The sequence below is a fragment of the Drosophila santomea genome, chromosome 3L, assembly GCF_016746245.2.
Source record: "Drosophila santomea strain STO CAGO 1482 chromosome 3L, Prin_Dsan_1.1, whole genome shotgun sequence".
NCBI classification, from domain to species: domain Eukaryota; kingdom Metazoa; phylum Arthropoda; class Insecta; order Diptera; family Drosophilidae; genus Drosophila; species Drosophila santomea.
In genome coordinates this window covers 20,765,184-20,780,480 of record NC_053018.2, presented here as the reverse complement: position 1 = coordinate 20,780,480, position 15,297 = coordinate 20,765,184, and the positions used below count along the sequence as shown (strand labels likewise).

The window sequence follows — 15,297 nt, the reverse complement described above, 5'->3', positions numbered from 1 at the left end:
GCGGCTGCGAACACTCTTGTTAACACATTTGTCGGAATTTGTTTTTCATTCAATAAAAATTATTAACACAAACCGCACTGGATTTTATTCGAAATGCTATTCGCCTTTTTACTTTTTTTCACCTTTTCGCACTCTTTGGGTTTTGTTTTTGCCCCAATCCAATCAGAGAAATATATATATTAAACATACATATATATGCATAGTATTGTTTTCTGTGAGTGTGTATGTGTGCGCGTGTGTGTGTGTGTGCGAGAGTGCGGTGGGGCACACGCGGCTTTGGCGATCCGAAAAAACAACTTGGGGCGCAGGCGAATAGAATAATACTGAAAGCCCCAAACGAAAATCGGACGAGCGACACCGCATGATCCTAGAGATGTCACTTTGACTTTTTCGCTAGTTGTGGCCTCTTTTCCATGTTGAGGTAAGCATATGAGGACAGTTGTCAAATATAGTTACTTTCGATTAGTGTGGGATAAACTGAAGGGAAGAGCTATCTATTTTTATCTATTTTTAATTTTAAAACGGTTTAAATGGAATAAAAAATTAGTCAAATTATATTTAGTGCGCCCAGTTTGGAAATCTACTATTTCAAATTTGTATGAAAAACATTAACATTATTTTGATCTTTGATAAATAGTACTGCAAAACTTGTATGTCTACATAGTTAGCGGTTTTTAGTATCCGCCAAAGATTTACTTTTCTCATTTGCCATCACTGATTTGACGACGCCGCTGCGGATCAACATGTGTGTGCTGTAAGAGAGCGGGAGAGCGAAATCAGTTCGCTCGTTCTCCGTTCGCACACATTCATGCAATGGGCATCTGCAGCGAATTCTATTTTTAAACTTAAATTAATATTGTTCTTTATTTTATCAGCAGCGGCGCGAGAATAAAGCAGGCAGCGTCGGCGTTCGAAGGCGGCTGCTGCGAGGGAGAGGCAACGGGAGAGACGGCAGAGAGCAGAAAACAAATAAATAACCCGAGAAAAACTAGACGCTGCTACTGCTAATCAGGCAGAGAAAAGATATCACTGTCTCCGTCTGTCTGCGTGTCTGTCTGTGTGCGAAAAGCGAAGCTCAAATGCTATCGCAGTGGTAGTGCTCTATCTCGCTCCGGCTCTCTCCATCTTCTTTGCCCGCTATCACCGCTTGATAAGAAATGCGTTAATCTTTATTAAGCGCTGCCGCTACTTCTGTGTGCGTGTGTGTGTATTCCGCTCGGCGCGTGCGTGTGTGTGTTTGCAGAGTATTTACATGGGAGTTTTTCAATTTCTGCTGACAATTTCCGTTGGAATCTTTTCGCCAAGAAGGTGCTAAACTAAGCAAATCTGCCAAAGTCCAAACGGAAAATGAAATATGCATATGCAGTAGGCCGCAGAAACAGAAACACCGAGATTAAGAGGACAGCAAGAGAAAAAGAAAAAAGTCTACCACAACCGCTTGTTGGGTAAGTCAATATTGCAGTAAAATAAAGACTCTTTGTATCAAAGAAAATTCCCGATCAACATTATTTTGCAAATCCTCTTTGAGAATATGTATTTACATACATACATACATACATATATTCCAAGTTCCAGAAACATTGTTTAAAAAAACCCCTCTAATAAAAATAATATAAGTGTATAAAAATGTGACTTCTTATGCTTATTAGCATATAAGTAAAACAACCAACAAAAACTGTGGCAATAAGCTGAATCGAAATTAAGTTGAGTCGAAGTCACAGTGCTCGGTAATAAATAAATAAGTTTAGCATTGGGCTAAGCTTAATTTGTCAAATTAACAAAAGAAGCTTGTAAATTTGCATTTGAAGCAAAATATCGTACATACCATACGATAAAATAATAAAAGTATGATGCATGGCAGGAAAGCATCTCATGTGTAAAATTTAGCTTAAGCTTTAATATTACCGTTGAAAAGAGGATTTCTCAATAGTCTGTGTATGCCTTGTTATTTTAATAGGTTTATGTACTATTTGTTCACAAATCATATAAACCGAATGCATATGCATATGACCATACAAGTTTTTTAAAGTGGTTTCAATACGCTGTTCAAACGCTGTACAACAAACATTTTGATTGACTAATGAGAAGTAAATTAATAAAAGTATACGATTTAATATTAAAATAGCTTTCTGTTATAATTTTTCCACGATACCACTGATATATTTATTTGAACTTAAAAAATACAAAAAATAAAATAAGTTTCCTAAGAATTGTGAAGAACATTCCTGCATTTAAATAATAACAGGCGTAGGCCTGTCTTAGGAACTATTTTTAAATTACCATCTAATATAAAATTACATTTTCATTTTTGAATTAGCTTCCGATTGGGTTATTATAACGCTTTAAGGCAACCAAATTTGCATTTACTGTCTCCAATTCGTGCCCGTAAAGGTAAACAAAAGTGTAAGCTGTTGCTCACATCCGAGTACAAATACATCAAAATACACAAATAAACAAGCAACAGATAGTCAGAGTGATCTGATTTATCAGTCCCGCCAAGTTTTAAAGAAATTAAGCCCAAAGCGGCAAATAACATTAATCCGATATAATTCCGAAGATTGTGCCAAAATAAAACCGTTTAAAACGGTTATATATAGTCACTGCAACTTGTCGGTCGAAAATGGCAACTCTGGCGGGGCAGAGCGAACAACTGGGAGCACAACAGAGAGGGAGGAGAGGAGATCAGTGGTTGTGATAATGCAACGGGTGAAGAAAACAAATGCAAAAAGTTTGTGCGTGTGTGCACGAAAGTGCGTGAGCGGCGGTCCAAACAAAAACAAAACGCGGAGTAAAATCGGTTTTCTTTTTGTTTCAGCTTCTGTTCCTATTGTTGTTGTTTGCTTTTCCAACGACGTGACAAGTGCAAAGAGCGCCAAATTGGACATTTTTATGCATGGGCCGCCTGTGCATTGTGAAACTTTTCCGACATTGCCTTTATTGCTGTGCATTTGTTTTATCACTGCAGCGCTTTTGCCATTGCGATCGTGTGGGTGCCGATACTTTTGTGTCTGTGTGTATGTGTCTGCGTTTTCGAAAGAGCAATTCAGAACGCAATTAATGCTGACGACGCCATGCTGGCTATCAATTAAATCACGAATTCACTTTGTTTCGTTTTATTCAAAACGAATAAAGACCGGTTCATTTTGTTCTTTCAAAACATTTATTTCGAATTTACCGCTTCTCTGGCTGCGCGATCCGTCCGCGCTTTCCGTTTTCCGTCGCGACTACCTTTGAATATGTGATATATCAGTGTGGCCAGTTCATTGGCTCAAATTGACGTAACTTTTAACTTTATCTTTGGCCAGAACTTACAGCGGCATTTTTCAGTATTGCTGGCACGGTCACACCGCTCTTGCGCTCTCTTAATTGTTCTCTTGAATGTACATAGCAAGTACATCCACCTAGCTTAGCGAAGAACAACTCCGCATTGTTAATGGCACGTATACATTTTAAATTTATTTTTCATTGTGAGCCTGGCTGAACATTGATATTTTACGGCAATTGAATAAAATAGACCACAAACCTTATGTTAAAGCTATCAGTTATAATCTATATAGCTATTATCTTAGAGCTGTTTATTGATGCCAGGGAGTCAAACCCTGAACCAGTTCTTTATCTCTGAACTAGTGCTCGCCATCCCTGAAGAACAAAGTTTACTCTAACCGAAAGCAATTGTTTATTAAGCTGCAAAAATATACTCGCGGAAAGAAATCAAAACAGTCATAAACAACAACAAGTGTTGAAAATGTTACTAAATTGTCGCTAGTTTAAAGCTAAGTGCGTTGTCATTAGCGAGTTATGGAAAACCCAAGCACTCGTGAACTAAAAATGCAGATAAAAGCCGATAATGGTGCGATTATGTTGCTGTTAATAATGTAGATAGTGCGGTATAGATTGCATTTTCGCGGAAATCACATCGGGAAAGCAGTGGAGCCTGGGAAAATTCCCTGTTGGAGCTCCCAAAGGCCAAGTGGCGTTACTAAAAACATCGTATGATCCGGTCGAGCCCTCTGATTGGCTGAAAGCGCTTACGCATGCTTTCCCGGTCGCGTGTGTGTGTGCAGTGCACAGTGGGTCCAAATGTAAAAGCTTAAACAATTTTCAAATATTCGCCTTCATTGCTATTGGTGTTGGTCTCCTAAAACTTGAGATAACCAATAATATTTTAATTTATAATATTTTCTTGCTATTCAAAATTGAAACGTATTTTAAAGCTGCAAGTGCACACTGTACAAAAATGTGATATTAAATGAATTGATGCGATTATACCCACGCACTCTAATAGTAACCTAAGTCTGATTTGAAATTTTGTGTGCAAATCTTCAAATGTAATATTTGTCTTTTCGGGCACTGACATATTTGTCCCACTGTTGTTATTGCGCCGCGTAGAAGTTTAATAAACAATCCTCAAATGTACAAACATATATACATACATATGCACATACATACGTGGGCCCGCCAGTATTTCATTTCGAACCGTTTTTGTCGCTTTCATCAGCAGCATTCAAAATGGACACGACACTGTTGAACTTAATAGATGCCCCCCTGGACGAGTCCATGGATTTGTTCAAGGCGGAGGATGCCTTCGATACGTTTGACGCCGAGCTGCACTCGGACATGCTGGACATCATCCTCAACGACATGGACCTGGAGCCGACGCAGATGTACAACATGCTTCAGCTGGACGAGCCTCGAACGCATCCCCAGCAGACGCAGTCCGGAGAGCAGCAGCCGCAGTCCGTTGAGCAACGACCGCACGTGAAGAGCGAGCACTCTTCGCCAGTACACATCAAGGAGGAGCTGCAGCAGCAGCAACACCAGTCACCGCTACTCGTCTACAAGCCGGAGTCAATCATAGCCCCCAACTACAATCTTCCCCAGCAACAGCAGGCGGGCCTTTTAAAGGCCGCCCAGCCAACGGCCACCATACATCACATGGATGCTCAGCGGCTGCCGCCGAACGCGACGGTGTATCCTCCAACTCTGGGCAGCAGCTTTGTCTACCAGTCCATGTCCCCGCCCACGTCGCCGATAGAATCTGTGTCCCAGAATGTAAACGTCATGCAGCCTGTTGCTGCAGCTCCTGCTCCTGTGTCCCAGCAGTCTTATCCACAACCCTTCATTACGTACAATTCTAAGGCCGGATTGACCTCCGATGAAGCCATGTACTTGCTCTTGCAGCCGACGGTGGCCAGTCCAACGCCATCTCCACCTGTAGCTCCACCACCACCAACAGGCTCAAGTAGTCGGGCCAGCAAGGTGCGAGTGGCACCACTGGCTCCGTCACCTGCCGTTATGGAAGTCCAGGGCAAGGTACCTATTAACCGGGTTCAACCCAAGGTAAAGGAAGTGAAGCGATCGGCCCACAACGCCATCGAGCGGCGCTATCGTACCTCAATCAACGACAAGATTAACGAGCTGAAGAACTTGGTGGTGGGAGAGCAGGCCAAGCTGAACAAATCCGCAGTACTGCGGAAATCTATAGACAAGATTCGGGATCTGCAACGCCAGAATCACGATCTGAAGGCAGAGTTGCAGCGCCTGCAGAGGGAGCTAATGGCCCGGGACGGCTCCAAGGTTAAGGATCTACTTCAGCTGGGCACTCGGCCAGGAAGAGCCTCCAAGAAGCGCCGCGAGAGCTCTCAGACCTTTTCCACGGATGCCGGACTGACACCGCCACGCAGTGATGTATCGGATCCTTCGCTCTCGCCCATGCACTCGGACATCTCGTTGCCGCCATCACCCTATGGTGGCTCCAACGCCAGCTGCAGCAGCGGCAGCAGTAGCAGCAATGAAGAACCACTAGTAGTGTCCAGCTCTATGCGCGGCATGGCCACCCATTCTCGACTCGGACTATGCATGTTTATGTTTGCTATTCTGGCCGTCAATCCCTTCAAGACCTTTATACAGCGCGGACAGTATGGCAGTAATGACGATATTGGCGACATGAGCGGTCAAAGACGCATTCTCTCTTACGACGCGGATGGTAGTGAACCCAGCATCCAGATATTATTAAATAATGCTAATGGGATTCTATTTTATTTAGGTGATGGATTTGCTGGCTGGCAACAGAGTTCCTGGATATGGCTATTGAACCTGACAGTGATGCTCGGCTGCTTGGTGAAACTGCTGGTTTACGGTGATCCGCAGCTGGACGCGCAGACGGACGCCTACTGTCAGCACAGGCAGCGGGCTGACTCCCATTTTGCCCAAGGGCAGTCGGCTCAGGCCTACGCCGGTTACCTCAACTGTCTGCATATGTTTGGATTAAGTCTGCCGTCGTCACGCTTAGAGTGCTATTTGCAGACCACGTGGCAGTTTCTTCGATTTCTCTTCCATCGCCTCTGGCTTGGTCGGGTGTTATCGCGGCGGACCGGTGGGCTATTTAGTAATGCCGCTAGCCGGAAACAGGCGCTGGCCTCTGCACGAGAACTGGCCCTGCTTTTCAACCGACTGAATCAATTGCAACTAACTGGAAACGGGGGCCGCGGTGATATGAACGGCATTATGATGGCACTATTCGCCAGCAACATGGCTGAGGTGGCTCACAATCTACTGACTCCGCGCGAGACAATCTGCATACACGTAATGACAGCGTTGCGAATGAAGCGCAGTGCCCCCAAATGGTTGCAACAGCTTTTCGCCCGATACTACATGAGCCGGGCTCGTCATGAGTGTGGTCGAACTAGGGCTACCGAGCAAACGCAGGAGCTACGTTGGGCATTCACTGCCTATGGATATCGCTACTGCGCCACGCACGTCTTTGCGTACGACCTTAACGACTCCGGCGAGCAGGATGGATTTTTCACACGTCTTAGGAATCCATGTGATCCCACTGCCCACGTCATTAAGGTGAGTTGGCCTAAGTTACTAGTTACAATCACACGATTGAAAACTAAATGGTTCCTTTTCATTACGCAGCAATATCGTGAGCATTTGCTGTTTAAGGCCATTCAGTGTCTGGTAGGGGCGGGCCACAAGTCGGGAGGTCTGCCTACATCTTCTGTGAGCGGAGAGACGGAACAGTTGCAGCAACAGCAACACAGCGGCACAATCGTCAGCAATGTACTTAAGTACACCTCTCTCCTTAGAGACACTCTGTGGGCTGATGAAGATGAGCGGGATACAAATGTAGTGTGGTGGGCCAATGTTTTGGAGATCGCAGTGCACTGGCTCCTTGGTGAAGACACGCTGGCCGAGCAATTGTACGGCAGCATCAAGCAAATGCCCGCGCAGCTGCAAAAGAGTGGCGAAAACGATCATCTGCCCAAGGCGCTGCACGCAGTGCTACGAGCTAAGATGATCTTACTAAAGTAAGTAAAAGTAGAGCATCAAATGTAAAAACAAAACTAATCATCGCACTCCTTCGCAGAAATAATGGCAACGCACTGGACAAAAGCCTTAAGCAATTGGTCAACATCCTCTGCGATGAGTCGAGCGTGCAGCTCCAAGAATGCTTAACTGTTAATCGAATCACCGACGCCAAGGGCATAAAGCTGGTAAGAATGTGTGCACCCCGATCAATCGGTCAATTGCGACTGAGTGCCACCAGACTCTTACTCCAGAGATGTCACGAAGGTGCATTGTAGTCGCATTGTCTGTCCCAATTGCTTCAGGCAATACAACTTCAGTGCAAGCTCTGTGCATTTCACAAACAACGCCGAGTGTCTCTGGCAAAAGTCGACCAGTTTTAGAAGCACACAAATTAATCATTATTTATTTTTGCAGCTTTTCCAATTGCTCACCTGCGATTGGCTTCTCGAAACTAGGACTGCTTTGTGGGAGCTAGAGCACTTGAATATGGAGGATGATGGCTTTTACCAAGTGCCCGGTGAAGTGCTCGAGAAGTTCCAGACCGATTTGAATTCGTTGCGCAGCATTGTGGAGAATATTCCGGTATATACACAAATCCTTACCTCTTTTCTATAACCTTATCTTATAAACATTCATTACAGAATGCTCAATCGCGTATATATTTGTACGAAGCAGTTTGTCGGCTGATGGCTGGAGCTTCACCGTGTCCAACGCAACAGCTTTTGGACAGGAGTCTGCGTTCACGCAACGCCCACTCGTCTATCTTCTGCGGCAGCAAGGATCGGCGGCACCAGAACTTCGTGGGCGGGGAGCGGGAACGGGCGTCTGCCATGTACGTGGCCTGCAAGTATCTCCCGCCCGCGTTGCTCAGCTCTCCAGGTGAACGTGCGGGCATGTTAGCCGAGGCGGCCAAAACCCTGGAAAAGGTGGGCGACAAGCGGAAGCTGAAGGAGTGCTACCAGCTGATGAAGTCGCTGGGCAACGGCATTGGCAGCGTGAAGGCTTAGGATAGTAGTAAAGTATATAACCATAAGTGGCACGAACGTGGTGTGGATTTTCATCAAATGAATACCCAATTGCTTTCAAAAGAATTACAACTTTCTAGGTCTCTATAATTACACTTTTCCTCTATTTTCTACACCCGATTAAGCTTAGTTTGTAATATTAAAATTATTTAATACAAACATTTTATTTGTTTATTATTTACCGTAAACGTTAACGTATTTATAACAATAAATATTTTAACAGTTTAACATTGCGTTTTACTGGTTGTGCATGCACCTAATTTGATAAATACATAATTTATAGAAGTCCTCTTAATAGTGAGTGCAAAGCGTGCTTTTTTTCTTAAAATAAAATTTTCTTCGACTTGTCGGTCATTTTTCGTCGGCGTTTGGTTAGTCGGGTGCATCACACGGTGAGTTATTAGCAATATACATTTAACATTTAACTAAAACATTTAGGAAACATCACAATGTATATGTATGTAGATAATAATACATTTTTTTTACGCAGACAGCACGAAAAAAAAAATTTACATTCTTTACTGACTATTTAGAAACACTTAAAGAGCAAAAAGCTGTGAGATGGAAAATTTGCTGGTAGAGCCATATTACTGGAGTACTGTACTTAGTTATTTTGGTAGGTTGTTCTTTCGTTAGCCTAGTACAAGTCTTTAAAAGAATATATAATTAGCTCAGCAATTCTTTGTGGACTCGCATGCCACTTGTATTTTGTGGCATCCGGCGTTTGATTTTCGTTTGAATACGATTTTTCCACTACCATTAATAATCATGGACTGGCAAGGAGGGGCACGTCATTCCGATCAAGATGTTTATGATTACAAAATCAAAGAAGATGCGTTCGAAGGGAAGGGAATCCCCTACAACGATTGGATTCTTAGGCTGACAGTCGCCATTGAAAAATCGCACTGTGAGGTGAGTCTTAAGTTAAAAGATAACTAATCAAAGATGGTATCGCACTTAGAGTGGGTGTCACGCTGGCAGTGATGACAGGTGGCTCCATCAAAACCCACTTGCAAGTGTTTATGATCCCTGAAATGATCTGCGAACTGAAGGTTTTTGAGTTATGGCACATCCAATTATCAAAATACAGTATATCCATCAAGTTAAATACCTCTTTCCGAGAATCCGGTGTCGTGATAAAGTCAAGGGTTAGCTGGAGTTTAATTTTCCGATCCGCTAATGCATCTGTCACTTTGTCCAAAAATATAGTTACATCCTCGGCAGGCATCTTCCAGCGTTTTCCCAATCTTAAATGATTTAGCTTTTTGCAATTTTTCACTAGGAACATAAGTTGACGACTTGGGTTTGCAGGTGAGTCAATGCAATCCAGGGCCAGGCACTCAAGATTTTGTAACTCACCCAGCTGGGCAACCGATTGCGCTGGCCAGTTATCACAGTCCAGAGCAGTGAGTCGACTTATTGCAAGGATGTTATGCACTTGGTCACCTCTGACGCGGACGGATATGAGCTGGAGCTTTTGGAGGTTACCAGTGCTTTTGACTACCGATCTATAAAAATCGTTGTTTACTTCCGCTATCCAACGGGAGATTAGGCGCAGCGATCGGAGGGCTTTGAATTCACCTAACTCCGAAAAGCCCACATCAAAGTTTTCCAGGGTAAGGTGGTCCAAATTGGGGAACTTATCTGCCAGCAGCGGGAGCTGGTGAGATCTCATGCGATCTCGCCCAAAATTAAGAAGCAATCGCTTTAGGCAAACCATGTTTTCAAACATTTGCTGGAAGGAGGCGTTACTGAGGTTTGGGTCTATTCCATCCAGGTCCAAGGCCTCCAGATTACTAAAGTGCCGCAGTTGATATACTGCAATACAAATTCATATATATTATTAATTTAAGTAATGTAAGATTTAATAGTATAGAGGCCAGTAACCAAATTGTAGGTATTTGAAATTAATTTAAAAGCTACCGCGAACAAGTAACATAGTTTAACGATAAAAGTGAGTGATATGAATAAATATCTAGCAGTTATAAGGAAAGTATTATTATAAAGTGCCTATAGTTTTATTACTCACGCTGTGCAGATCTAGCATCGATCAGTGTGAGATTGGTTAGACTGGGTAGCCCCAGGAGTAGCTGCATAATATGGCCCCTGTCCCCACTTTCGGGCGGCGTCTCTGTGACAGCGTGCATAAATATGATTACTGCCTGTCTCAGATTGGGGCAGTGTCGTCCCAGGAGCACCAGAAAGGGGTAGGTAAACGGCTCATCCCAGCGACCATGGGGCACTTCGCATCTGGACACTTCGGAACCGCACAGCTGCAGCAGGAACTCCCAGTCCGGAATAGATTTGAGAAGCCGCACATTGACTTTTTCGTAGCGCGTTCGCAAAATGTCCGCTAGAACAGCCCGGAATAGTGGATGGGTGCGGCCCAGATTTAGCTGATCCTCCAGTGCATTCAGATATGAAAATATCTCAAGGTAGCAGTCGTAGTTGAGATCTAGGAAACCGGGTCCACCACTCGTACTCCGCGGTTTTCCGGCCAAGAAGGAGAAGGGGCACCCGAATCCCAGTTTGTCCATTACCCTAGAACTATCTTATAGGTCAACTAAATTACTCTGTTTTTTGAGGCAGCTGAAGTTTACCTCTTAATGAATATGCTATCGATAACATTACGGAGCAGCTGACGATAAAGTTTAGCTTTGGTTATTCCCCAGTTTTTCTAAATTCAAATTGAAACCTTTTAAAATATTGCAGTATTTTGTATTTCATTTTATCTCTATTTTTAAGACCTTCATAGCATTTCAGGAGCAGATTCCCGAGTTCGCAAGACATTTTTATCATGCCAGTATTTATTCCATTTGGAGATCTCTGCGAAATCGTTTTATATTTGTTTACACGGAAGAGCTGGTGAACAAAAAAGATAGTTATCTGCGTGGATATATATTTCAAGGTAGGATAAGTGCAGTGAGTTAAAATGGTTACACTAGCATTAAATTTACATTTTTAGATCAACCTAATATCTTACTAGTTTCCTCACAATACCTGAACTCAAGTACTTTTGAAATAAAAACTAACCTATTTGTCGGACCGCGAAACTTTAACAAAATCCCGGAGCCTGTTGAGTTTTATTTACTGCAGCGATACGATGCCGAGGATACGGACGTTACTTGGGAAACACAGAGTGCATTATCCAACAAGTCGCGAAATCTCAAGGGACGGGAGGTAGTCGTAGGCATCTTCGACTACAAGCCTTTTATGCTATTGGATTATGTAAGTTTTAGATAGTTTCCATCTTTCCTCTGCTCATTCCTTTTCTATGAGCTAGGAAAAGCTGCCATTTTACTATGATCGTTTTAAGAACACGACGGAAGTAACCATTGATGGAACAGATATTCAACTAATGCTCGTTTTCTGCGAGTTTTACAACTGCACGATTCAGGTGGACACATGTAGGTGCTACATTACATTCATTTACATTCATTTGCTTATTTTTTAAGGCAATCCACAGCTGAACCATACGACTGGGGCGATATCTATTTGAATGGCTCGGGTTATGGGCTTGTTGGAATGATCCTCGATAGGCGAAACGATTACGGAGTAGGTGGCATGTACTTGTGGTAATATTCTTGATGGGTAATTAATTACAAATTTCGTAAAGTAAAATATGGCATCGTGTTCTAGGTACGAAGCGTACGAGTATATGGACATGACCCATTTTCTGGGACGATCTGGAGTCACCTGCCTGGTGCCCGCTCCGAACCGTTTGATCAGCTGGACCCTCCTACTCCGACCATTCCAGTTTGTCCTCTGGATGTGCGTGATGCTCTGCCTGCTGCTTGAGAGCTTAGCTCTTTGTGTAACCCGCCGCTGGGAACACTCCTCGTGTTCGGGAAGCAATTCGTGGATTGGTAGCCTGCGCTTCGGTTGTGTCAGTACGCTAAAACTCTTCGTAAATCAAGGCACCAATTATGTGACAAGCTCGTATGCTCTAAGAACCGTCTTGGTAGCCAGCTACATGATCGACATTATATTGACCACAGTCTACAGTGGCGGTTTGGCGGCTATCCTGACTTTGCCCACATTGGAGGAAGCAGCGGACTCTCGTCAACGTCTCTTTGACCATAAGCTCATTTGGACAGGGACCTCACAGGCCTGGATTACCACCATTGACGAGCGGTCGGCAGACGTAAGAACACAATAATTAATGCATTAGTAGAATTCCTAAGATTCCTATACGTATGCTTTTTATGCAGCCAGTTCTTCTTGGTTTGATGGAGCATTACCGTGTGTACGATGCCAATTTAATATCCGACTTTTCGCACACGGAGCAAATGGGATTTGTCGTCGAGCGCCTGCAGTTTGGGCATTTGGGGAACACCGAGCTAATAGAAAACGATGCCTTGAACCGCCTAAAGCTTATGGTGGATGATATATACTTTGCATTTACGGTGGCTTTTGTGCCCCGACTGTGGCCGCACTTAAATGCCTACAACGACTTCATTCTGGCTTGGCATTCCTCGGGCTTTGACAAATTCTGGGAGTGGAAGATCGCTGCCGAATACATGAATTCACATCGCCAAAATCGCATTGTGGCCTCTGAGAAAACAAACCTGGATATAGGACCAGTCAAACTGGGCATTGATAATTTTATTGGTTTGATTCTGCTTTGGTGCTTCGGCATGATCTGTAGCCTTCTGACATTTGTCGGAGAAGTGTGGAGAGGGCAGAACTAGTTTAAACGTTTAAATTTTATTTAATCAAATCCAATAAAAAAAGTTAAAAGAAATAGTTTAGTATATTACAAATGTTTCGATATCCAACTTAATCCCCTTAATTCATTGCTTTGTAAGCATTCATAGCCCACTTTTTGGGCGCGGAAGTGATACTGAGATTTTGAATAAAGTATTCCACTTTAACTTTTGCTACTCAAGTGGAGAACCTGATCGGTTACTCGAGTAATTAAAGGATCCAGCTCGTGGTCCATCAACTCCTTATCCCATAGATCGTACAAAGTATCCGTGGCTAGCTTGACGGAGTTGTTCACGGCAGTTGTGTTGAATGTTTGAAGAGTAAGGAAAATGACTGCATCATTTACAAGAGGGCTGTATGTATCGCAGATTGTGTGCAGAGCTCGGGCTCCATTCGGCGCAATCTGTAATCGAAAGGTTTTCAGAATATTGCTGAATAAAAGTATGAAAGTTAATCACATCATTGAGGTTCACAATTAAAAAAACTTTTCCATCGTTCATTTTTGCCTTGAACTGTTCAATCGCCAAACTGTAGTCTTTCATGTCCTCCTTTTTCATGTAAATCAGCTTTCGGGGACCACCTGTTGAAATGGTCACCGTAAATTACATTAAAAGATTTTAAAGCAATGCGTTTTTCTTACCAAAGCACATTGAAGCCTCGGTGGCAATTTGTTCGATAAGTTTCTGGAGCTTGGGATCCTGATGCAGGAACAAGAAAACACTTGGGTGCTTGTCCTTTTTGTTTATCAGCCCCTCAATACCCTTTTGCAGGGCTTTCCAGACATTATCCTGCTGCAGGGGATATTTTGTCCGCAGATCCTTGAAGGCACACTGTTTTTCCTCTATAATGCTTGTTCCATACCCATAGACAACCATTAAACCGAACAAAACACCGGCAAGAGCTAATTTAATACCAATGCCGTTTTGAGGTTCATTGATGGAAGGGTGCTGCTCCTGCCTTGAACTCGGCCTGGGTGTTGAAATACTGCGTTTTCTGGACTGATTGGTGGGTTTGGGAGTACTGGGATTCTCATGAGTTATACTTTCTTCCAGTTCGTCGGCTGAAGAAGTCCCTTCCTCGAAGTTGTGTACCGGCTGCCTATTGCAGGTGTTGTTCTGGTCCACATCGTCCTCCGACTGGGAAAGATTTCCCGGCTCGTTACCATGCAGTGGTCGTCTCGCCAGATTACTCATTGTTACTACAATTAGGACTAAATTCAGTTCAATAGAAGAAAATAAAGAAATGTAAATGCTGCGCTCACAACAATATATCGATATCCAAAAACTGGTTCGATTGTTCCTATAAAAAATGACAGAGAAATAAAAATATATCGCCCAAGATCAAAAAGTTTTGAACGCCCTTGCCTGTTTTAACATTGTGGAATTTATTTCATTACAAATTTAAAGAAAATAAAAAAGTATCAAATTATCAAATAATTTATTGCGTTATATCCCAGACTTTGTGATACAACCTTAAAGACTAAATACAATATTTACAGGGTAGTTATACTAGCTTAGTTGAAGTCCTACTTAATGCTGATTAACTATTCTACTCCGCCGTCGGAACCGTATTCAGTGTGAGGCGTCGTAGCCTGCCCAAGACGAGGATTTCGTCTATAGCTTTTTTGGCGTAGAATTTCTGATCCTCGCTAAGCTTACGGTATTCGAGGGACCAAGTCTGCGCATAAACATTGGACTCCTCAACCCCGCTTGCATCGAGTGGTAGCGCGATCTCGGGAATGTCCGGAATACGGACTGAAGCAGAAGCTGCGGGGGTATCTCCACCGCTGACCACTTCCGCCACAAAAGCGGCAACATCGGCGGGAGAGGGTTTTGTTTCCAACTCATCCGACATGGATTGCTGGTCATCCTGTTCTTCATGTTGCTCCTGATCCGGCTCCTCCTTTCTATCGTCGGATTCGCCTTTAGAATTATAGCAGTAGAATGTCTGTTTCTTGAGGTACTGCAGGTGACACCGGTGACGCCTCAAGTTCGTTGTCGATTTGTGGGTGAAGGACATAATGCTCTTGCAGCCGATGCAGAACAGTACGTGCTCCAGAAAGCTGCCATCGTCCTTCTTAATCTTGCGATACACTCGCCATACAGTGCTTCGCGTGCTTTTGTCATTAACAGCCAATTTATAGACGCCGGTTTCAATTTTCTCGTGAATATCATCGAATTTTAGCGGCATCCTGAAATATTTTGCTATTTTGTTTTGTTCAACTAGTCTTTATCATTCACATCGATTGTTC

General features: G+C 43.4%; 6 protein-coding genes across 13 annotated transcripts in view; 2 read left to right on the top strand and 4 right to left on the bottom strand.

The window, feature by feature from the left end:
- The window catches only part of LOC120447520 (receptor-type guanylate cyclase Gyc76C), a 38,570-nt gene extending 35,316 nt beyond the window's left edge, over positions 1-3,254 (bottom strand). The window contains exon 1 of one of the 3 annotated variants that reach the window (XM_039628950.2): positions 3,176-3,254. The gene's annotated coding sequence lies outside the window, so the exon portion shown is untranslated. The remainder of the gene's footprint in view (positions 1-3,175) is intronic. The other 2 variants (XM_039628951.2, XM_039628949.2) reach the window with 2 other exon arrangements.
- Positions 3,255-3,645: 391 nt separating this feature from the next.
- Positions 3,646-8,567, top strand: LOC120450542 (sterol regulatory element-binding protein 1). 3 transcript variants are annotated; one of them, XM_039633644.2, is made up of 7 exons: positions 3,646-3,850; positions 4,502-5,986; positions 6,047-6,852; positions 6,922-7,313; positions 7,373-7,499; positions 7,729-7,896; positions 7,956-8,567. In XM_039633644.2, exons 1-7 carry the CDS (start codon positions 3,799-3,801, stop codon positions 8,319-8,321), a joined length of 3,396 nt encoding a protein of 1,131 aa, XP_039489578.1. In that variant the 5' UTR covers positions 3,646-3,798; the 3' UTR covers positions 8,322-8,567. The 3 variants fall into 3 exon arrangements, with proteins under 3 accessions (XP_039489578.1, XP_039489579.1, XP_039489577.1); XM_039633645.2 differs by having other exon boundaries at positions 3,648-3,777; XM_039633643.2 differs by lacking the exon at positions 3,646-3,850 and having other exon boundaries at positions 4,499-5,986.
- On the bottom strand, positions 8,442-10,952 carry LOC120450548. Of its 2 annotated transcripts, XR_005616286.1 has the most exons (4): positions 10,369-10,952; positions 9,699-10,157; positions 9,451-9,586; positions 8,442-9,385 (listed from the first exon to the last, which is right to left on the bottom strand). XR_005616286.1 is itself a non-coding variant. In XM_039633653.1 (3 exons), exons 1-3 carry the CDS (start codon positions 10,874-10,876, stop codon positions 9,275-9,277), a joined length of 1,326 nt encoding a protein of 441 aa, XP_039489587.1. In that variant the 5' UTR covers positions 10,877-10,952; the 3' UTR covers positions 8,442-9,274. The 2 variants fall into 2 exon arrangements, 1 of the variants encoding a protein (XP_039489587.1); XM_039633653.1 differs by having other exon boundaries at positions 9,451-10,157.
- Positions 8,699-13,030, top strand: LOC120450554. The gene is made up of 8 exons (XM_039633660.2): positions 8,699-8,955; positions 9,010-9,251; positions 11,085-11,247; positions 11,305-11,567; positions 11,623-11,746; positions 11,806-11,914; positions 11,979-12,483; positions 12,551-13,030. Exons 1-8 carry the CDS (start codon positions 8,901-8,903, stop codon positions 13,028-13,030), a joined length of 1,941 nt encoding a protein of 646 aa, XP_039489594.1. The 5' UTR covers positions 8,699-8,900.
- Positions 13,028-14,390, bottom strand: LOC120450553. 3 transcript variants are annotated; one of them, XM_039633658.2, is made up of 4 exons: positions 14,308-14,390; positions 13,687-14,256; positions 13,505-13,626; positions 13,028-13,449 (listed from the first exon to the last, which is right to left on the bottom strand). In XM_039633658.2, exons 2-4 carry the CDS (start codon positions 14,237-14,239, stop codon positions 13,210-13,212), a joined length of 915 nt encoding a protein of 304 aa, XP_039489592.1. In that variant the 5' UTR covers positions 14,240-14,256; positions 14,308-14,390; the 3' UTR covers positions 13,028-13,209. The 3 variants fall into 3 exon arrangements, with proteins under 3 accessions (XP_039489592.1, XP_039489593.1, XP_039489591.1); XM_039633659.1 differs by having other exon boundaries at positions 13,687-14,244; positions 14,308-14,386; XM_039633657.1 differs by lacking the exon at positions 14,308-14,390 and having other exon boundaries at positions 13,687-14,301.
- Positions 14,391-14,466: 76 nt separating this feature from the next.
- On the bottom strand, positions 14,467-15,288 carry LOC120450555. The gene has a single exon (XM_039633662.1). The coding sequence runs from the start codon at positions 15,234-15,236 to the stop codon at positions 14,595-14,597; it is 642 nt and encodes a 213-aa protein (XP_039489596.1). The 5' UTR covers positions 15,237-15,288; the 3' UTR covers positions 14,467-14,594.
- Positions 15,289-15,297: the final 9 nt, after the last annotated feature.

Excerpts from the sequence above, each read along its gene's own strand:
- LOC120450548 (XM_039633653.1), bottom strand. The coding sequence starts at position 10,876 with ATGGACAAACTGGGATTCGGGTGCCCCTTCTCCTTCTTGGCCGGAAAA. Across the intron at positions 10,158-10,368 it reads CGATGCTAGATCTGCACAGC|TATATCAACTGCGGCACTTT; the intron begins GTGAGTAATAAA and ends TTTGTATTGCAG. Across the intron at positions 9,386-9,450 it reads CACCGGATTCTCGGAAAGAG|TTCGCAGATCATTTCAGGGA; the intron begins GTATTTAACTTG and ends AAAAACCTTCAG.
- LOC120450553 (XM_039633658.2), bottom strand. The coding sequence starts at position 14,239 with ATGAGTAATCTGGCGAGACGACCACTGCATGGTAACGAGCCGGGAAAT. Across the intron at positions 13,627-13,686 it reads CGAGGCTTCAATGTGCTTTG|GTGGTCCCCGAAAGCTGATT; the intron begins GTAAGAAAAACG and ends CCATTTCAACAG. Across the intron at positions 13,450-13,504 it reads TAATTGTGAACCTCAATGAT|ATTGCGCCGAATGGAGCCCG; the intron begins GTGATTAACTTT and ends TTTCGATTACAG.
- LOC120450554 (XM_039633660.2), top strand. The coding sequence starts at position 8,901 with ATGGAAAATTTGCTGGTAGAGCCATATTACTGGAGTACTGTACTTAGT. Across the intron at positions 11,568-11,622 it reads CTTTTATGCTATTGGATTAT|GAAAAGCTGCCATTTTACTA; the intron begins GTAAGTTTTAGA and ends TCTATGAGCTAG. Across the intron at positions 11,747-11,805 it reads CACGATTCAGGTGGACACAT|CTGAACCATACGACTGGGGC; the intron begins GTAGGTGCTACA and ends GGCAATCCACAG.
- LOC120450555 (XM_039633662.1), bottom strand. The coding sequence starts at position 15,236 with ATGCCGCTAAAATTCGATGATATTCACGAGAAAATTGAAACCGGCGTC.
- LOC120450542 (XM_039633644.2), top strand. The coding sequence starts at position 3,799 with ATGGAAAACCCAAGCACTCGTGAACTAAAAATGCAGATAAAAGCCGAT. Across the intron at positions 6,853-6,921 it reads CCACTGCCCACGTCATTAAG|CAATATCGTGAGCATTTGCT; the intron begins GTGAGTTGGCCT and ends TTCATTACGCAG. Across the intron at positions 7,314-7,372 it reads GCTAAGATGATCTTACTAAA|AAATAATGGCAACGCACTGG; the intron begins GTAAGTAAAAGT and ends ACTCCTTCGCAG.